The sequence below is a fragment of the Ranitomeya imitator genome, chromosome 3 (genome assembly GCF_032444005.1).
Source record: "Ranitomeya imitator isolate aRanImi1 chromosome 3, aRanImi1.pri, whole genome shotgun sequence".
Taxonomy (NCBI): domain Eukaryota; kingdom Metazoa; phylum Chordata; class Amphibia; order Anura; family Dendrobatidae; genus Ranitomeya; species Ranitomeya imitator.
This window is the reverse complement of record NC_091284.1, coordinates 524,493,338-524,516,137: the sequence shown is the minus strand read 5'-3', so window position 1 is coordinate 524,516,137 and position 22,800 is coordinate 524,493,338. Positions and strand designations below refer to the sequence as shown.

Here is a 22,800-nt window from a genome sequence, read left to right as displayed (position 1 = left end):
TTCGCCATCACCACCTCCTCAGGCAAGCAATTCCAGATTCTCACTGCCCTAACAGTAAAGAATCCTCTTCTATGTTGGTGGAAAAACCTTCTCTCCTCCAGACGCAAAGAATGCCCCCACATCGAGCTGGCCCGATTATTAAGGGCAAACTCAGCCAACGGCAAAAAGGACACCCAATCATCCTGATCAGCAGAAACAAAGCATCTCAGATATGTTTCCAAAGTTTGATTAGTTCGTTCGGTTTGGCCATTTGTCTGAGGATGGAAAGCCGAGGAAAAAGACAAATCAATGCCCATCCTAGCACAAAAGGATCGCCAAAACCTCGAAACAAACTGGGAACCTCTGTCAGAAACGATGTTCTCCGGGATACCATGTAAACGAACCACATGCTGGAAAAATAATGGCACCAAATCAGAGTAGGAAGGCAATTTAGACAAAGGTACCAAATGGACCATCTTAGAAAAGCGATCACACACCACCCAAATGACCGACATCTTTTGAGAGACGGGGAAATCCGAAATAAAATCCATAGAAATATGCGTCCAGGGCCTCTTCGGGACCGGCAAGGGCAAAAGCAACCCACTGGCACGAGAACAGCAGGGCTTAGCCCGAGCACAAGTCCCACAGGACTGCACAAAAGAACGCACATCCCGTGACAAAGACGGCCACCAAAAGGATCTAGCCACCAAATCTCTGGTACCAAAGATTCCAGGATGCCCAGCCAACACTGAACAATGAATCTCAGAGATAACTCTACTAGTCCATTTATCAGGGACAAACAGTTTCTCCGCTGGGCAACGGTCAGGTCTATCAGCCTGAAATTTTTGCAGCACCCGCCGCAAATCAGGGGAGATGGCAGACAAAATTACCCCCTCTTTGAGAATACCCGCCAGCTCAGGAACACCCGGAGAGTCAGGCACAAAACTCCTTGACAGGGCATCAGCCTTCACATTCTTAGAGCCCGGAAGGTACGAAACCACAAAATCAAAATGGGAGAAAAATAACGACCATCGAGCCTGTCTCGGATTCAACCGTTTGGCAGACTCAAGATAAGTCAAATTCTTGTGATCTGTCAAGACCACCACGCGATGCTTGGCTCCTTCAAGCCAATGACGCCACTCCTCGAATGCCCACTTCATGGCCAACAACTCACGATTACCAACATCATAATTACGCTCAGCAGGCGAAAACTTTCTAGAAAAGAAAGCACATGGCTTCATCACCGAGCCATCAGAACTTCTTTGCAACAAATCAGCCCCTGCTCCAATCTCAGAAGCATCAACCTCAACCTGAAACGGGAGCGAAACATCTGGCTGGCACAACACAGGGGCAGAAGAAAAACGACGCTTCAACTCCTGAAAAGCCTCCACAGCTGCAGAAGACCAATTGACCACATCAGCACCCTTCTTGGTCAAATCAGTCAACGGTTTAGCAACAGTAGAAAAATTAGAGATGAAGCGCCGATAAAAATTAGCAAAGCCCAGGAACTTTTGCAGGCTCTTCACAGATGTCGGCTGAGTCCAATCGTAAATGGCCTGGACTTTAACAGGGTCCATCTCGATAGTAGAAGGGGAAAAAATGAACCCCAAAAATGAAACCTTCTGAACTCCAAAGAGACACTTTGACCCCTTCAGAAACAAGGAATTCGCACGAAGGACCTGGAACACCATTCTGACCTGCTTCACATGAGACTCCCAATCATCCGAAAAGACCAAAATATCATCCAAATACACAATCAGGAATTTATCCAGGTACTCTCGGAAGATGTCATACATAAAGGACTGAAGTAGTGATGGAGCATTGGAAAGCCCGAATGGCATAACCAGGTACTCAAAATGGCCCTCGGGCGTATTAAATGCTGTTTTCCATTCATCGCCTTGTTTAATACGCACAAGATTATACGCCCCTCGAAGATCTATCTTGGTGAACCAACTAGCCCCTTTAATACGAGCAAACAAATCAGACAGCAACGGCAAAGGATACTGAAATTTGACTGTAATTTTATTAAGAAGGCGGTAATCAATACAAGGTCTCAAAGAACCATCCTTCTTGGCCACAAAAAAGAACCCTGCTCCTAACGGTGATGACAACGGGCGAATATGGCCTTTCTCCAAGGATTCCTTTATATAACTCCGCATAGCGGCGTGTTCTGGCACAGATAAATTGAACAATCGGCCCTTAGGAAACTTACTACCAGGAATCAAATTAATTGCACAATCGCAATCCCTATGAGGAGGTAGGGCACTGGCTTTGGGCTCATCAAATACATCCCGATAATCTAACAAAAACTCTGGAACTTCAGAAGGAGTGGAAGACGAAATAGACAAAAATGGAACATCACCATGTACCCCCTGGCAACCCCAGCTGGACACAGACATAGATTTCCAGTCCAATACTGGATTATGAACCTGTAGCCATGGCAACCCCAAAACGACCACATCATGCAGATTATGCAACACCAGAAAGCGGATATCCTCCTGATGTGCAGGAGCCATGCACATGGTCAATTGGGTCCAGTACTGAGGCTTATTCTTGGCCAAAGGCGTAGCATCAATTCCTCTCAATGGAATAGGATACTGCAAGGGCTCCAAGAAAAAACCACAGCGCCTAGCAAACTCCAAGTCCATCAAATTCAGGGCAGCACCTGAATCCACAAATGCCATGACAGAATAGGATGACAAAGAGCAAATCAGAGTAACGGACAATAGAAATTTAGACTGTACCGTACCAATGGTGGCAGACCTAGCGAACCGCTTAGTGCGCTTAGGACAATCGGAGATAGCATGAGTGGAATCACCACAGTAAAATCATAGCCCATTCCAACGTCTGTGTTCTTGACGTTCAGCTCTGGTCAAAGTCCTATCACATTGCATAGGCTCAGGCCCATGCTAAGATAGTACTGCCAAATGGTGCACAGCTTTACGCTCACGCAAGCGTCGATCGATCTGAATGGCCAAGGACATAGACTCATTCAGACCAGCAGGCATGGGAAATCCCACCATGACATCCTTAAGGGCTTCAGAGAGACCCTTTCTGAAGATTGCTGCCAGGGCACATTCATTCCACTGAGTGAGCACAGACCACTTTCTAAACTTCTGGCAATATATCTCCGCTTCATCCTGACCCTGACACAGAGCCAGCAAGATTTTCTCTGCCTGATCCACTGAATTAGGTTCGTCATAAAGCAATCCAAGCGCCAGGAAAAACGCATCAACATCACGCAATGCCGGATCTCCTGGCGCAAGGGAAAATGCCCAGTCTTGAGGGTCACCACGTAACAAAGAAATAATGATCTTTACTTGTTGAACAGGGTCACCTGAGGAGCGAGGTTTCAAGGCAAGAAACAATTTACAATTATTTTTGAAATTCAAGAACTTAGATCTATCACCAAAAAACAAATCAGGAATTGGAATCCTAGGCTCTGACATCAGATTCTGAACCACAAAATCTTGAATGTTTTGTACCCTTGTAGTTAGATTATCCATCCAAGAGGACAGACCTTGAATGTCCATGTTTACACCTGTGTCCTGAACCACCCAGAGGTAAAGGGGAAAAGAGAGACAAAACACACTGCAAAGAAAAAAAATGGTCTCAGAACTTCTCTTATCCCTCTATTGAGATGCATTAGTACTTTGGGCCACCTGTACTGTTATGACCTGGTGGTCAGGACAATAATGGACCTGGTGGTCAAGAGCACACGGAATGACCTGATAGTTACTGATAATAAAGGACGAGCTCTGGGACGTGGGAACTCTGCTGACCGCAATCCCTAATCCTATCAAACACACTAGAAATAGCCGTGGATTGCGCCTAACGCTCCCTATGCAACTCGGCACAGCCTAAGGAACTAGCTAGCCCTGAAGATAGAAAAATAAAGCCTACCTTGCCTCAGAGAAATTCCCCAAAGGAAAAAGCAGCCCCCCACATATAATGACTGTGAGTAAAGATGAAAATACAAACACAGAGATGAAATAGATTTAGCAAAGTGAGGCCCGACTTACTGAACAGACTGAGGATAGGAAAGGTTGCTTTGCGGTCAGCACAAAAACCTACAAAAAGACCACGCAGAGGGCGAAAAAAGACCCTCCGCACCGACTCACGGTGCGGAGGCGCTCCCTCTGCGTCCCAGAGCTTCCAGCAAGCAAGACAACAATAAAAATAGCAAGCTGGACAGAAAAATAGCAAACCAAAGAAATACAAGCTGGAACTTAGCTTCTGCTGGGAAGACAGGTCACAAGAACGATCCAGGAGTGAACTAGACCAATACTGGAACATTGACAGGTGGCATGGAGCAAAGATCTAAGTGGAGTTAAATAGAGCAGCCAGCTAACGAATTAACCTCGTCACCTGTGGAAGGAAACTCAGAAACACCCACCAGAGGAAGTCCATGGACAGAACCAGCCGAAGTACCATTCATGACCACAGGAGGGAGCCCGACAACAGAATTCACAACAATACAGGTTCATGTATATATATATATATATATATATATATATATATATATATATATATATAGATATTGTTGGATAGTAAGCTGCAAGATCTAACATCAAGGATATTAGTACAACAGGGGCATATGTTCAAGAAGGAGTGTGAGAGGACTGCTGTGTGGAACAAGAGAGGTAGAGTGATATGCCGAGGGGAGGAAGTTGGTGTGCGGTGAAAACATACCTAGATACACTTGTATACTTGTATGGCCCCAGATAGATAGGTTACTATAATTTGCATCTAAAAAGGAAGAGGTGAGGTTATAGCAAAAACACTGGTGATGCCATTGAAGTGTGTGCAGCTAAAAAGGGGGTACATACCAATCAGAAATTCTGGTAAAACAAAAGGCCGGAAAAAATAGCACCAGGCTATCTGTGGAGTAATAGCATAGTGCATATGGGAATACATAAGGAAATCCCAATACTATTGTGTCATGTATACATAAACAATGCTTAGAAGGGGTACATACCAAATGACGGTAAGACAGAGGAATATATGGCGATGAGGCACCATAGAGCCGTCTGTAGGAGGAGGGTAAGTAATGGATAAATTAAGGGGCTGCTTATGGAACAAGCAAAATGTAGACAGTTCTTTTCAAAAATTAAGGAATGACACAGATAGAGGTAGGATCCACTACCCTTCAAATCTCTCCATAACTGAGAGACAGGCCCTAAAATCCTTACAACAAGAAAAGGACATTATCATTAAGCCAGCGGATAAGGGTGGGGCCATAGTGGTAATGGACAAACTCCTCTATAGGAATGAGGTGTATCGCCAACTTAGCGATACCACCACATATAAAAAACTTCCCCATAACCCCACAAGTACCATCCAAAATGTAATCCGCACAACTTTAGACGGGTTCCAATTCCGGAGCATCCTTGATTGCAAAATGCGGGCTTTCTTGAAAAAAAAACATCCGATTACACCGGTAATTTATATCCTGCCCAAGATACACAAGAGTCTACAAAATCCACCTGGCAGACCAATTGTGGCGTCCACAGATTCGATTCTGGCTCCTATTTCTATTTATTTAGAAAAAATCTTGACACCCCTCATTAGGAACACCAGCTCCTTTCTTTTAGACACTGGAGCGTTTCTGGAAACCATTAGGAACATATCCCCTATCCCTCCTGACGCTTGTCTGGTATCTTTTGACATAAAGGACCTATACACGTCCATACCACATACAAACGGCATACAGTCTACCCGTTGGCTTCTCACTACCAATCATATGAACCCTTATCTTACTGACTTATGTTGTGAACTCCTGTCTATCGTTCTGAACAACAACTTTTTTCTGTTCGAAGACACCTACTATCTCCAGATAAAGGGCTCGGCCATGGGCTCAAACGTGGCACCTCCATATGCCAATGCCTATATGGCCCACTACGAGGACTCATCTATATATACTCAAGAACTCTTTCGTAGCCATGCATTGACATGGAAGCGTTATATAGATGCTGTCTTCTGTATCTGGAGGGGTGATCTCAAATCTTTGAAGGATTTCTTCCAATTTCTTAGAACCTCATGGCCCGGACTGGACTTCACGATGACATACGACCTCCACCAGATTAGTTTTCTTGATACATTGGTCATTAAGGATGACAATGGGAACTTATGAACAGATCTATACTCTAAACCCACGGACCGCAACAGTCTGTTGCATTACGACAGTTTTCATCCGAAAAACATGATAAAGTCCATCCCAAAATCACAACTGAATAGAGTATCAAAAATCGTTTCAGATCCTGTAATTAAAGACCTTAGAACATCCGAGATGAAGTCGAATTTCCGTGAGAGGGGTTACCCACCACGTATCCTTGATACCGCCCATGCTAGCAGTACTACCAGAGATAGGGGGTCCGCCATGTCACGGATTCCATTCGTACACCAGTACCACCCTGCAGCTTATAAATTACACAAAACCATTCGCCAACATTGGCATATTCTTCAAGCAGCGTACCCCACTATCCAAGAGTTCCAACACCCTTTCCTACCATGCTTTAAAAGACCCCGTAATATCAAGGACAGCCTAGTCCGTGCAGACATTGGCCCTACACACTCTGGTCCAACTCAGTGTTTTTTATGCAATCCGAAAACAGGCACTTTCCCTTGCCTGAGTTGTAATCAGTGCAACAATGTACTTCAGGGTAATACCATACATCACCCACATACAGGGAAGAGATACCCATTTAACAACTTCTTTACCTGCGATACCAATTTCTCAGTCTATCTGATCAAATGCCCCTGCGGTCTGTTATATGTGGGTGAGACTACCCAATCAGTGAAATCACGTATATCTAAACACAAGTCCACCATCCGGTGCAAAAACCTCCTGCTCCCTTTACCGTCACATTTCATTGAGAAAGGCCACAACTTGTCCCAACTCAGATTCCAAATAATCGAACAGGTTACACCACTTCACCGCGGGGGGACCGTATCTCCATGCTAAAGCACAGGGAGGCATACTGGATACACGAGCTCAACACTCTAAGTCCTAAAGGTCTTAATAGGGATTACGAACTAATGTCCTTCATTTGAAATAGGGTCTACTATCGGGTCATCCGAAACACTATTTAGACCTTGGATGTGTCAATATTGCCTTATATTTACGTTTTCATATTATCTATAACCTGCAGCTTTATTTTCCTGGACAAGAATACCTCAACCATTTGTGACCTCATATGGTGCCCTTTTATCAGGTTTTATATTCAAAGTGCACCTTCGTATCCTGTGATCACTATGTTATGATATTTGTTTGGGCCTTTTGATACCCCAAAAAAGGGGGCTTTCTTTACCCCTACAACTCATTGAGATTTGTGATAAACGACCACGCTATATCCTAAGGTCCGGTATATGACCAGATATTTCTAGATACCTTCTTGGCTTACATTAGTACCTGTATTAAAATGTGGGCCCAGTATGTTCCGCCTAAGGAACCATGTTAATGTCTTACTGCAATGTGTGTTTGGTACAAGATAGTAATATATTGCTTTCTCCCACAGAACTGCCCGCTCTGATTCCACTCCTCCGCTGCCGTTTTGTGACACCTTGCGGCCACCACATCTGTGCACAGCGATTCACTGCTTCTCCCAGCTGGAACGCACCTCCATCTTTGTTATTGTCTGTAGAACGCTCACATCACCGCCCTCTGCGGTCAGCTGACACCTGCGTCATCACCGCCCCGCCGCTTCCGGTTCACATGCCGGTCTGTACAGCGCACACATTGCATTCTGTCCCACTCTATAAAAGGATATGTCGGCGCTCTAACCCCACACCTTACTAGCGGTGGATACCGCGTATGTCCATAGTGTCCCGGCGCACTGGTAAGTCCTCCTTTAGTCACACTCTTCTACTTACGGCGGTCATACATTTTGCTTGTTCCATAAGCAGCCCCTTAATTTATCCATTACTTACCCTCCTCCTACAGACGGCTCTTTGGTGCCTCATCGCCATATATTCCTCTGTCTTACCGTCATTTGGTATGAGTGCAGCGCCCCAGAGATCTGGTCGTTGCAGTAATGCCGCTCTGCCACTAAGGGGAGTGATGGTACGTCTGATGGCACTAAAGGAGTTCTTCTGACCAGGTATCACAGCACACATTACACTTCACACTCCGGCCACTAGGGGGAGCAAAAGGCCTATTTATTAGGTCGCTCCTCACACTGGTAAAACTAGGGGTTGGACAGGAAGTTAGGCAGAACGCAGCCTGGGAGAGCTCCAGGGATGACCTGTCAGAACTGGGAAATCTGGCAGGTACCTAGCCGAAAGGACAGATTGTTACGGAACCGCGCATGCACTACCTTGCGGCGGTATCTAAAGAAAGGACACAAAGCAAAGGATATTGTGGACAGTGAGACAAGAGATCAAGTACAAAGGAGAACCAGTAGGAGTCGAGCCCCGAGAACGGCAACATCCTACTGAGGCGCATAGCCGGTGGCCGGAGCACCGAGGAAGTAACAGTCTCCACGCATTACTTCAAACAGCGGCAGGACAGTTAATTACAGGTTGGCTGTCTACCATACATCACCTAAGAAGGATAAAGGGGGCAATCGTGGGAGAGGGGCGACAGTAGGGTCCCAGAATAACTTCAGGCCTACCTGTCATAAAGGTGCATCCTAGCCATAACAAACCTGGGGGACGGAGAGAGAAAGATCTAGAAAGAGCGAGAACAGAAGTTGTGAGAACTATCCCGAATGCCCAGCAGGGAAGAACTACAACACACAGGCGCTAGTGGTAGGCACTGATTTCCACCTGCAAAGGGAACTATGGATGTGCCTTCGGACCGGCCGGTCTCAGACAGCCCTGTTGACAGTGCCCTGGATTGAGGATCCTGAAACGTTCAGTAAAAGGTAAAGAGATTGCAATTCTGTGTCCTCGTTATTCCTCGCACCTTGCACCACGCACCATCACCTTTCATTGGACGCCCCTTAGCAGGGTCACGGACCGGGTCCAGCCACCGTGACAACCCCAGAACTGAGACAGAAAGGACCGGTACTGAGTAACCTGTGACCCTGTGTCTGGGGGCGCTTCAACTTGGCGTCACGAACAGGATCTACTTAAGCCTGAAGAATCAGGTCATGTGTGCCTTGGAATTGTGATTGAACTGTGACTTATTGCAAAGACTGTATTGTTATTTGCCGCCAAAAATCCGCCATTGCCGCGCCGTCTGGAGCGCGAGGGGAGGAGCCATAGCTTCGTGGGTGGAGCCGGCTAGAAAAGAGCGCAGAGCGGAAGGCGCGGTGAGGCGCCGATCCCGGAAGGAGAACCCCGACAGGTTAGCAAGGGGGGAAGGACAGCCATGTCGGATCCCGGAGGAGCGGAGGCGGCGGCCACAGTTGCAGACCCGGGAGCACTTCCAGACTCCGTGGTATACGCAGCCACGGGTCTGATCTCACCGCCGGATGCCGCGGGGCTAGCCGCTCCCAGCAACCAGCCGGGTACTGCCACCGCTACAACAGCCATTATGCCCTTCTCTATGCCGTACCTACCAGGAGCCGCCTGGCTCCCGCGATACTTCGGAGAAGCTCATACGTTAACTGACTTTAAAGAGGGGATTTGTAGCCTGCTCGAGTTTTATCCCTTGACGGAGCCTCAGAAAGTCCATATGATAACCGGCCAACTCTTTGGAGCGGCATTGAGGGAAGTGAAGTCCTGGCCTGCTGCAGATAAGAAAACTGCGCAACAGGTATTTGCCAAGCTTAAAACCACCTTTGATACCCGCACCGCTACGGAAATTAAATTGACATTCTATGGGTGCAAGCAGAGGCCGCAGGATAGCTTACGGGACTATGCTCATAATCTCCAGGAGGCGCTGCGGGCCATCAAGCAAAGTGACCCAAACAGCATGCAAGATGAAGATAAACTCTTGAAGGAGCGGTTCGTCGAAGGGCTCCTGTGCAGTAACTAAAGGGCCCAGCTACACTTCCTGGCCATGCAGAACCCAGACCTAACTTTTGCGCAATTCAAAGATAAAGCTAATCAGGCACTACCAGAGCGACAGCCCAGCCGTGCCACACTTCCCAGGCGTCAAGCCCTCACATACCACCAGGTGGTGGCGCCGGACGTACCCATCTCCGCCGAGGCCGATGCCCAGATCCTGGAAGACGACTCCCTTGCATGACTGCGCCTCCAGGTACAGGAACTGACCAGGAGCGTTGCTGCCCTAGCCCGGACCGTCCAGTCCCTACAGGAGGCCCCCAAGGAGAAGATCCAGCTGGCTTCCAGACCGGAAGATGTCCCCTGGCAGCAACCAAGGAGAGTTCCATCGACCAGAGGCAGAGACGATGATCGTTTTCATCGGGATGGACGACCTATCTGCCGCCGCTGCCAAAAGGTGGGCCATCTTGCAAGGTACTGTCAGTTAAACGAGCAACCCCTGGGGCCAAGGGCCAACCCCCAGGAGTAGAACGCCCAGGCCCGCAAAATTGGAGAGCCAAATACGTCGGGGGGCATCCAGTTCTCCCCATCATGATCGACGGTATCCCCATGAACGCTTTGCTGGACACCGGTTCCCAGGTGACAACTATGCCCTACATTCTTTATAGATGTTATTGGGAGGACACCGACATTACCCGTGCCCCCGATGATGATTTCACTATAATAGCTAGCAATGGTCAGCCACTGCCGCAAGTGGGGTACAAAGAGGTCACTATTAAGGTGGGGCGGGTAGAATTGGAGGCCCAAGGAATTGTCATTGTTGATATTGACCGGCGTGAACGTAACCCCATGATGACCATCGGTACTAATGTCATAGAAAATTGTCTTGCAGAAGTTATTGTCTTGTTGCAGCAAGTAGCAGAGACAGCTGGTTACAGTGAACAACGTGCCTTGCAGAAAGAAATCAGAGCCCTAATGCGGAGACAGCAAGTGGAGCTGACTGGTGAAATTGGCCGGGTCACAGTGAGTGATTCGAACCCCATTGCAATACCCCCCAGGAGTGAAATGTTAATATGGTGTCGGGCAGCCATAGGTCTCGGGGGTAAAAACTATCAGGCCCTGGTAGAACCTGTGTATTCGGAGAATAAGCCTACCCTCCTGACAGCCAGAGGGGTGGTTGACATCCGCAAGGGGAGGGTGCCGGTATGTGTTCTTAACTGCGGGGAGGAGGAAGTCCACCTAACTAAATATGTCACACTTGCCAAGCTGTTTACTGTTAATAATAGTGTGATACAGGCACCCGGGCCCTTGGCTCTGTCCAAGTCGGCGGAGGACAACGGCTCCGCAGAGCAATCAAAAGATTGGTGTCAAGAATTACATGTTGGCACTGATGCTACTCCATCTCACCAGATACAGGGGGCCTACAGGGTGGTTCACGAGTATGAGCGGGTATTCAGCAAGCACCCCCTTGATTTCGGTCGGGTAAAAGGGATTCAACATCACATCCCCACAGGAGATCACCCACCCGCAAAAGAAAGATACCGTCCTGTACCCCCAGCTCATTATCAGTGTGCCAAGGACATGTTGCGAGAGATGAAGGAGGCTGGGGTAGTGAGAGACAGCTATAGCCCCTGGGTAGCTCCGTTAGTCCTCGTTAGGAAGAAAGATGGCACAATGAGGATGTGTGTGGATTATAGGCAATTAAACCGCATTACACATAAGGACGCATACCCCCTGCCTAGGATAGAGGAGTCCTTGGCTGAGTTAAAGTCTGCTAATTACTTCTCTACCTTAGATCTCACCAGTGGGTACTGGCAGGTTCCCGTGGCAGAGGCGGACAAGGAAAAAACAGCCTTCACGATGCCGATGGGTCTCTACGAGTTCAACTACATGCCCTTCGGATTGTGTAACGCCCCGGGGACGTTCCAGAGGATGATGGATTTCTGTTTGGGACACAAGAACTTTGAGACCGTGCTGCTGTATCTGGACGATGTCATTGTCTTCTCTAAGACCTATGAAGACCATTTGAAGCACCTGTCCGAGGTATTTGAAGCGCTGTCCAACTTTGGCTTAAAGGTGAAACCATCCAAATGCCATCTGCTCAAACCCAAAGTACAGTACCTGGGCCATGTGGTGAGTGCCGAAGGAGTGGCCCCAGACCCCGACAAGGTCACGGTGATCAAGGACTGGCCGCAGCCCAGTAACCTTCATGAAGTCCGGCAGTTCCTCGGGTTGGTGGGCTACTACCGGAGGTTTATCAAGGATTTCACCAAGAAGGCCGCGCCGTTGCAAGACCTGTTGGTGGGCCAGCCCAAGAAACCCAAGGGTAAGAATACCCCGCTGGATTGGAAAGACGGACTGGAAGGATCGTTCACTTGCTTAAAATCGGCACTGATGGGAGAAGAAGTACTAGCCTTCCCTGAATACGACCAACCATTTGTATTGTATACGGACGCCAGCAACGTGGGGCTGGGAGCTGTGCTGTCCCAGGTCCAGAGGGGCAAGGAACGAGTAATCGCTTATGCCAGCAGGAAGCTTCGCCCAACTGAAAGGAACCCGGACAACTACAGTTCCTTTAAGCTGGAATTCCTTGCCGTCGTTTGGGCTGTGATGGAGAGGTTCAAGCACTATCTGGCCTCAGCGAAATTCACCGTCTTCACGGATAATAATCCACTTACGCACTTGGACACAGCGAAACTCGGCGCCTTGGAGCAGCAGTGGATGGCCCGGTTGTCCAATTACGACTTCACCATCAAGTACCGGGCGGGGCACAAGAATGCGAATGCCGATGCATTGTCCCAAATGCCTCACCTACCCAAAACGGAGGAAGATCCAGAAGCATTTGAAGAAGTGGAGCTGCCCGCTTTCCATCGTCCCAAGGCAACTCAGTGTTCCCATCAGGTAGAGAACAGGCACAGAAACAAACAGGGCGCCCCGTTGAATATCCTGCCCCACCACGGGTGGACAGAGAACCAGGATGGTGACCCTGCGGTCCGTCGTGAAAGATCTCCTGACGCAGGCAGGTTTGCATCCCGGCCCGGATGATCCACCGGAGGCATTACAGTTGTGGAAGGAGAGGGGCAAACTGTTTATTCACAATGGCAAGCTGTGCCGAAGGAGCATCGACCCCCGCACTCACGAATTGGTGTGGCAGATTGTGGTCCCCAGACAAGATGTGCCAATGGTTCTGGGAGCGTACCACGATGGGGCAGGACACTTCGGATGGAGGAAGCTGGAGAGGCTACTCTGTGAGAGGTTCTACTGGATCGGCATGAGGAAGGCCATCGAGAAGTGGTGTCGAGAGTGTGGCCCCTGTAGCTTACGCCGGAAGGATCGTGACAGCCAACGGGCTCCCTTGCAGCCCATCATGACCAAACGGCCGCTCGAGTTGGTCACGCTGGATCACGTAATGCTAACACCTAGCCGGTCAGGGTATATCTACGCTCTCACCATTGTGGACCACTTCTCCAGATTCCTGGTAGTCGTACCAGTCAAAGATCTGACGGCTAGGACGTCTGCCAAAACCTTCCAGCAGTACTTCTGTCGACCCCATGGGTACCCAGAGAAGGTGTTGACCAATCAGGGGCCAGCATTTGAAGCGGAGGTGTTCCAGGAGTTCTGCAATTTGTACAGGTGTAAGAAGATCAGAACCACGCCGTACCATCCACAGACCAACGGGATGTGTGAGAAGATGAACCAAGTGGTGATCTACTTACTGAAGACCTTACCTGTAGAGGAGCGGAACTTGTGGCCTACAAAGTTACCAGACTTGGTGGATATGTACAACCACATCCCGGTGAATTCCACCAACTGCACCCCAGCATACCTGATGCGAGGAAGGTCTAGCAAGTTGCCCGTCGATCTGGACATGGGGGTCCTGACCCCCGAAGATATCTTGCCAGATGCGGATTGGGATACCGAGAGGCAGCATAGGTACCGCAAAGTACAGGAATGTGTAGCAAGGAGTCTCGCTCAAGCCAGACAGAAGCAAGAGAGGGACTACAACCAGTATGCTTCCGCGGCTCCATTGGCACCTGGTGAGCAAGTACTCAAACGAAAGAGGAGACTACACAAGCTTGATGATCAATGGGAAGCGGAACCGTATACCATTCTCTTCCGATTTCGACAATACGAAGGTCTGTCTCATCAGTAAAGACGGAGGGGAGACCTCAACGGCCATATCAAGAGACCACCTGAAAATATGCCCTGATAAGCTGAAAGATGGGGAAACAGATTTCAGGACTTCTCCGCCCGTGGAAGAGGAGAAGATGATACACACTGTTCTTGGTGATTTTCCCCAGTCCTGGACTCAAATAAATCAGGCCATTGTGGTACCTGTCTTAACGTTTCGTCAACCGAAACCGCCAGAACTAAATGTGGTGCCGGGGCATCTGGATCCGCAAGTGCAGTCGACCCTGCCAGAAGATGCGATGCCAACGGTCGAACCAGCGGGCCCTCCCTCTGTCATCGGTGAATCTGCCATGCCCACCACTAATAGTGGCAGCACTGAGGACTCCAGTATGCCAGTGCTGCCCAGACTCACTAGAAGTGTAGCTAGAAGACAGTGCACTACGCTAGCGATAGCAAGCGTAGCGGGTCCTGTCAGGCCAGTAGCAACCCCTGCGCGGCGGAGGTCTACGCGTAGCACCAAGGATCAGACTCCATTTCGCTATAGGCCTTGGAGATATTAACGATAGTTACTATTTGGTTGAAAATGCTTGTGTAAGTATCTGTGTTATAGGTTTAAAAATGGACAATGGCGTGATGGACAGTGAATCACTCCAAAACTTTCACAGGGTCCCCTTTGTTTACCCAGGGTCCTTGCTGTTCTATGGTTGCACCTACTGAACTAGGAGTCATGGACTGTGCATGACCAATCTTTTGCAACGTTCAAGCGTCCTTACCTTCCATAACGGAAAGCACTGTTATATTTATTTGTTCATAGTATATAAGAATTTTTGTGTGTTTTCTATTAACATGTATTGTTATTCTTCTTTTCCCAGTCCGGGAAGTACTGGATTTAACTGGGGGGGAGTGCAGCGCCCGAGAGATCTGGTCGTTGTAGTAACGCCGCTCTGCCACTAAGGGGAGTGATGGTACGTCTGATGGCACTAAAGGAGTTCTTCTGACCAGGTATCACAGCACACATTACACTTCACACTCCGGCCACTAGGGGGAGCAAAAGGCCTATTTATTAGATCACTCCTCACACTGGTAAAACTATGGGCTGGACAGGAAGTTAGGCAGAACGCAGCCTGGGAGAGCTCCAGGGAGGACCTGTCAGAACTGGGAAATCTGGCAGGTACCTAGCCGAAAGGACAGATTGTTACGGAACCGCGCCTGCACTACCTTGCGGCGGTATCTAAAGAAAGGACACGAAGTGAAGGATATTGTGGACAGTGAGACAAGAGATCAAGTACAAAGGAGAACCAGTAGGAGTCGTGCCCCGATAACGGCAACATCCTACTGAGGTGCATAGCCGGTGGCCGGAGCACCGAGGAAGTAACAGTCTCCACGCATTACTTCAAACAGCGGCAGGATAGTTAATTACAGGTTGGCTGTCTACCATACATCACCTAAGAAGGACAAAGGGGGCAATCGTGGGAGAGGGGCGACACTAGGGTCCCAGAATAACTTCAGGCCTACCTGTCATAAAGGTGTGTCCTAGCCATAACAAACCTGGGGGACGGAGAGAGAAAGATCTAGAAAGAACGAGAACAGAAGTTGTGAGAACTATCCCGAATGCCCAGCAGGGAAGAACTACAACACACAGGCGCTAGTGGTAGGCACTGATTTCCACCTGCAAAGGGAACTCTGGATGTGCCTTCGGACCGGCCGGTAGACAGCCCTGTTGACAGTGCCCTGGATTGAGGATCCTGAAACCTTCAGTAAAAGGTAAAGAGACTGCAATTCTGTGTCCTCGTTATTCCTCGCACCTTGCACCACGCACCATCACCTTTCATTGGACGCCCCTTAGCAGGGTCATGGACCGGGTCCAGCCACCGTGACAACCCCAGAACTGAGACAGAAAGGACCGGTACTGAGTAACCTGTGGCCCTGTGTCTGGGGGCGCTTCATGTACCCCTCCTAAGCATTGTTTATGTATACATGACACAATAGTATTGGGATTTCCTTGTGTATTCCCATATGCACTATGCTATTACTCCACAGATAGCCTGGTGCTATTTTTCCCGGCCTTTTGTTTTACCAGAATTTCTGATTGGTATGTACCCCCTTTTTAGCTCCACACACTTCAATGGCACCACCAGTGTTTTGGCTATAACCTCACCTCTTCCATTTTAGATGCAAATTACAGTAACCTATCTATCTGGGGCCATACAAGTTTACAAGTGTATCTAGGTATGTTTTCACCGCACCCCAACTTCCTCCCCTCGGCATATCACTCCACCTCTCGTGTTCCACACAGCAGTCCTCTCACACTCCTTCTTGAACATATGCCCCTGTTGTACTAATATCCTTGATGTTAGATCTTGCAGCTTACTATCCAACAATATATATATATATATATATATATATATATATATATATATATATATATACACATGAACCTGTATATGTTGAGTGTACTCCATGGTCGTTTTTTCTCCCCAATTCCATGACCTTGTTTTCTGTGATGTATATACTTCTGTTTTTGTTTTTTTGTTTTGCTTTTGTTATGTACAACACATTTATTGTTCCTGTTTTGTATATAATTTTCTTTGTAGCACACTGATGAAGGTCCAGTATCGACCGAAACGTTTGTGATTACTGTATGTAATAAACCCCCACTTTTTGCATCACAACACTTTGGAGTGTGCTAGTCACTTATATTGTATACGTTCAGGTTTGGGCACCTATGACTGTGCAACTCCCCTACTTAGGCTGTGCTTTGCATCTTCTATACCACCCTATATTTTATAGCCAGAAAGGCTATGCAGACAGCTGCGGGCTGATATTCATAGCCTAGAGAGGGGCCATGATTATTGCCCGCCCCCCCCTCGGCTACAAATACCAGTCCGCAGCCGCCCCAGAAATGGCGCATCTGTAAGATGTGCCAATTCCGGCACTTAGCCCCTCTCTTCCCTCTCCCGTGTAGCGGTGTGATATGGGGTAATAGGGGGTTAATGTCACCTTGCTATTGTAAGGTGACATTAAGCCGGGTTAATAACGGAGAGGCGTCAATAAGACGCCTATCCATAATTAATCCAATAGTAATAAAGGGTTAATAAAACACACACATTAGGAAAAAAGTATTTTAATATTCTTCATTTAACCATACTTACCATACTTTAGCGCCTGCAAAAAACGTAAAATAATAAACCGTATACTACCTGTCCGCCGTAATCCAATTAATAACGAGTGTCCCACGACAATCTCCCCTATAGAACAGTGACATCGGGTAATGTCACTGCTCTGTAGGACCCTCAGTGACATACTGACAGGAGACAATGGCTCCTGCAGTGGATCACTGAGAGGTTACCTTAGGACAAAGTCTCACTTTATGGCAATTGCTGCGTGGGAAAATTTCTCATACAACAATGCCAAAAGTGAGACTAGGGACTATTTTTTTTACAGCGGCGGAGGAATACAGTGCGGAAGGATACCTTCCTCCCGTCATTGTGTTCCTGGAGCCCCTAGAGAGCGGTCGCAACCGCTGATGCTGCCGTTCTCTACGGGAGATCGTCGTGGGACACTCGTGGATTTCTGCGGACAGGGAGTATATTGGTTGTTTGTTATTTTCATATTTTTTTACAGATGACACTGGCTTCGGGGAACAAAGTGACAAGTCATGGTGAGTATGAACTCTGTTTAATGTACTGTATGTCTGTATGTATGTATTGTATGTAATGTATGAATGCATTTTATGTAGTATGTATGTAGTATGTATGTAGTATTTTTTTTTTACATTCAACACATTAGCCGGATGATGGGACTACTACTCTCCCATCATTGGCTAATGTGTCAATCACTGTCACTGTTACAGGCATTGTCCGATGGGACTTGTAGTCCCATCGGACGATGCCTGCACAGACCCCCAGCAGCCTGCAGAGAGCCCCGGCAAGCTCACACAGAGCCCCCGCAAGCCGCACAGAGCCCCAGCAAGCCCGCACAGAGCCCCGGCAAGCCCACACAGTGCCCCCGCAAGCCACACAGAGCCCCGGCAAGTCCGCACAGACCCCCGAGACGCCCGTACAGATCCCCGGCAGGCCCGCACAGACCCCGCCCGCACACACAGACATGCACAGTGTCCTCCCACGCACCGCCCACACTCTTCCCCCCTCCGGAACAGGATGGAGAATGACAGAAAGGGCTTATTTACATTCCGATATTTGTGTCCCATTGACTTGCATTGGTATCGGTATCGGCAATATCCGATATTTTTTGGATATCGGCCGATCCAATCCGATACCGATACTTCTTGATATCAGAAGGGATCACTCAACACTATTCAGGATACATCGGGGGCTTATCTACATGCCGGTGGGCTTAGCTCATCTTCGATTTTGGGGGTGACAGGTTCCCTTTAAGAATGCTATTGCTACATGATTTACAATGAGCTATCAAACAATGACTTTGTGTCTTTTAATTTATACTTTAGCACATCATGTAAAAAAATATGGGGGAAATGCCAATTTTTCATTACCATCATAGGTCTCCTCCAGTACGCTACGTTTCAAGGAACCTCTTGGTGAGATTGGCATCTGCTCACATGACTCTTTGTCGACAGGATAGGTCAGATTGTGCACCAATCCCTGATTAGATTTTTCATAATAAGATATAAGCTCCTTGAGATTTGGGAATAGCTTCTCTTTAACTCCATTTCCTGCCTGAAGTGAGCAAAATAACACAGTATTAGCTAAGTAATAATGATAATAATACTTTGACACATCGTAAAGAGATTATTAAAAATGACAATGCAGAGTTTATAAGCAGAGTCCTAAGGACTGGCCATTGGTATCCTGGAGAATTTACTGTTTTCAGAATAGAAAAGGGTGTAGAAAGGTGTAAAAACAATGTCTGTAAAATCTGACCTTAAATTGTGATGCAAAAAACTACCGTCTTGGAAAAACTTTACTAGCATGATATAAACCAAAAGGTTGTGATTCCCACCCCTTTAGGATAATTCCTATTAAAATGTTTCGAAAACACTCAAAAAATATATTTATAAAAACATTTTTGATTCATTAAGTATTATTTGTTGATGAGACAAACTGAACTTTTTGGAATCAAGTACATAGAAGTGAAATTGAATTATTCCAGGCAAACAGCGAATGATATGCTTGTCAAATGTGACTTTAAAAAGAATCTGCCAGCAGGATATCAACAGCCTCAATATATCTACATGAGCTCTTTTATAGAAGTTCAAGTCTACTAGTCCGGCAATACCTTCACATGACCAGTCCCTTCCTTTATTACTAAAAAGTCAGCATTTGAATTGTTATGCAGATGAGGCTGAAGAACATTTTGTAGATTTGAAGCCTCTGTCACTCCAGCTCTATTCCCTGCCCAGGGCAGCCTCCTTCTGCTTCACTGATGACTCCTTTGCCAGAAGTCACACTTCATAGAGACTGTCAGTCAAGTCAAGAAGGAGAATATATGTAGAAAAGCCGTGGAGACACCATCACGTGTTTCTCAACGCAAGCAATAAATAGCCAGATCTTTCACCGGAAATGAACAACCACGGGAAGGGCAGCATCCAAAAAGGAAAACCACATATGCCAAAACATGGTATCCATCCACAGACAGCTGTTTCAGGGTATTTGCCCCTCATCAGTGTGGAGTAGGAAACTGGCTATTAGGAGCAGTGCCTAGTAAAAGGAGTATAAACATAAGGATGAATGACCTCAGGGAGATCAAAACATCCAACACCGCAGAGACACCATCACGTATTTCTTAACGCAGTGATCCAGAACACTGCCCTCATCCCTTATGGGAAATATGCAAATGCATGTAGAAAATCCGCGGAGACACCATCACATGTTTCTCAATGCAAGCAATAAATAGCCAGGTCTTTCACCGGAAAGGAACAACCACGGGAAGGGCAGCATCCAAAAAGGAAAACCACCTATGCCAAAACATGGTATCCATCCACAGACAGCTGTTTCAGGGTATTTGCCCCTCATCAGTGTGGAGTAGGAAACTGGCTATTAGGAGCAGTGCCTAGTAAAAGGACTATAAACATAAGGATGAATGACCTCGGGGAGATTAAAAAACATCCAACACCGCGGAGACACCATCACGTATTTCTTAACACAGTGATCCAGAACACTGCCCCCATCCCTTATGAGAAATATGCAAATGCATGTAGAAAAGCCGTGGAGACACCATCAAGTGTTTCTCATCGCAAGCAATAAATAGCCAGGTCTTTCACCGGGAAGGAACAACCACGTGAAGGGCAGCATCCAAAAAGAAAAACCACCTATGCCAAAACATGGTATCATTGCGTTGACAGCTCAAAATGCCACTGCACCAGACTGGACCATGAGCTGTCAATTAAAGTACTTTATCATGCCCCTGTACCAGTTTGAATGGTTGAGCTGCATCCCAGACTCACTGAAGGGTGGAATTGTGACAGTTTTGCCTTTGTAGTTTGTTTTTCAGGTACATTCAACAATTTTAGAACCAAAAAACACATGGGCTACCTGCACAGTGAACAAGTCTGTAGAAACCTGTTCACACCACCAAAAAAAAAATGTATATTAAGCTGCTCCACCAATCACCAAGGTATACCCATAATAGAGCAGTCCTATCTAATGTATATAATCCCTATCTGAAGTATTAAAAACCTGATCTGTATAGTACCTGTATAAGCAGGGTTCAGAGAGAAAATATCCATGTGGACATCCAGGGTGGAACAGCTTCTATGCAAATGGCCGACAGAGGAGTGGTGGACTCCCCAGTCTTGGCGATTGGTGGAGCAGCTTAATATACATTTTTTTGCAAAAAAATGTATTAACTAAATACCCTGTATTTTTTTTTCATTTTTTGACTAGCACTTGCTCATTTACTGTGACTTCTTTACAACAGAGTATTTTTGACCTCGCTGTGCTCTTTTTGTGTCTTCAAGTTTCTTGGTGGTGTGAACAGGTTTCTACAGACTTGTTCACTGTGCAGGTAGCCCATGTGTTTTTTGGTTCTATAATTGTTCACTTGTTTCTACAAGACTGGGGAGTCCACTACTCCTCTGTGGGCCGTTTGCATAGAAGCTGTTCTACCCTGGATGTCCACATGGATATTTTCTCTCTAAACCCTGCTTATACAGGTACTATACAGATCAGGTTTTTAATACATCAGATAGGGATTATATACATTAGATAGGACTGCTCTATTATGGGTATACCTTGGCGATTGGTGGAGCAGCTTAATATACATTTTTTTGCAAAAAAACGTATGAACTAAATACCCTGTATTTTTTTCATTTTTTGACTAGCACTTGCTCATTTACTGTGACTTCTTTACAACAGAGTATTTTTGACCTCACTGTGCTCTTTTTATACATTCAACAATTTGCAGAAAGTGTCCAAGAAGCCATTGCAGAGCAAATGATGTATAAACTAGGGTCCAGTCAGAAAAGATCAAGGTCGTGAATGTTACCTTGGCTCTTTAGGAAGTAACATTTGCAGGAAAATGCCCAGTGAAGCTCTGATTGATAAATTCCCTACAAGACTTAGGAAAACTTCACATTTGAGTGACATGGGAAATCTTGATGAGGAAGCACTAGTGGCCTTATCTGCAGGGTATCCACTCAAAATTAAACCTTTTTTCTACATACGAACTGTTTTTGACTGAAATACTGTGTAGTATCTAGAAACTGAAGGCAAGGGTTTAACTAGTCCTCTGCTATTTGTTAGTAAAATAAAGGGGTTGGAATTGCCTTCTAGGATTTCAGCTAGCAACATTTATTATGCTATGGACATGTCAATAAATTACATTTAGGCTAGAAGAAGCTTGAGAGGGAATTGGCAGTATTCACGTAATAATCAAGCTACACTATACTGCCATTCCAATAACAGATCAGACTATTTTACCATGGTAGAATTACAATTTGGCCAAGTTTACACAACCATATTTTCGGACCAAGTTCTGTGCGTGGAAGAATTGACATTACGTGAACAGCACTAGCACCAATGTTATTCAATCAGGCTCTTAAGATGAGCGTTTTTATTACCTCAGATCGAATCTGTGTGTGAAAACAACCACAGCATGCACTAGTCTCCTCCATATTTTGGATGAGACCCACCTATTTAGGTTAATGGGCACATGAAAAAAACCCAGGTCCCTTATGATCAACCGAATAGCATCCAATTCTCATGGATACATTGCAAATCTAAAACATGTGAAACTGTATTTGGTATTGTAAATTTTAAATAACTGTATATATATATAAATGTGTCAAAATGGAATACATATATGGATGACAATTGAAGGTGAAAATCTCCCATTTTTTAATGAAAATCAGATAATTTCTTATACATTCAAATGAACTTAGCCGTAGAGAGACTTTTATGTGGTGGAAAGAAAGGTTTGGTGAGTCCACGATTTATTAAATGTTAATTAAAAAAAAAAAATATATATATATATACAGTGGGGCAAAAAAGTATTTAGTCAGTCAGCAATAGTGCAAGTTCCACCACTTAAAAAGGTGAGAGGCGTCTGTAATTTACATCATAGGTAGACCTCAACTATGGGAGACAAACTGAGAAAAAAAATCCAGAAAATCACATTGTCTGTTTTTTTAACAATTTATTTGCATATTATGGTGGAAAATAAGTATTTGGTCAGAAACAAAATTTCATCTCAATACTTTGTAATATATCCTTTGTTGGCAATGACAGAGGTCAAACGTTTTCTGTAAGTCTTCACAAGGTTGCAACACTGTTGTTGGTATGTTGGCCCATTCCTCCATGCAGATCTCCTCTAGAGCAGTGA

The 22,800-nt window shown here is 46.4% G+C and overlaps 1 protein-coding gene across 1 annotated transcript in view; it reads right to left on the bottom strand.

The window, feature by feature from the left end:
* Positions 1-22,800, bottom strand: part of LOC138672193 (SH2 domain-containing protein 1B-like) — a 56,707-nt gene that overhangs the window by 17,494 nt on the left and 16,413 nt on the right. The window contains exon 3 of the mRNA XM_069760199.1: positions 18,515-18,698. Coding sequence (XP_069616300.1) covers positions 18,515-18,698 — 184 coding nt within the window. The remainder of the gene's footprint in view (positions 1-18,514; positions 18,699-22,800) is intronic.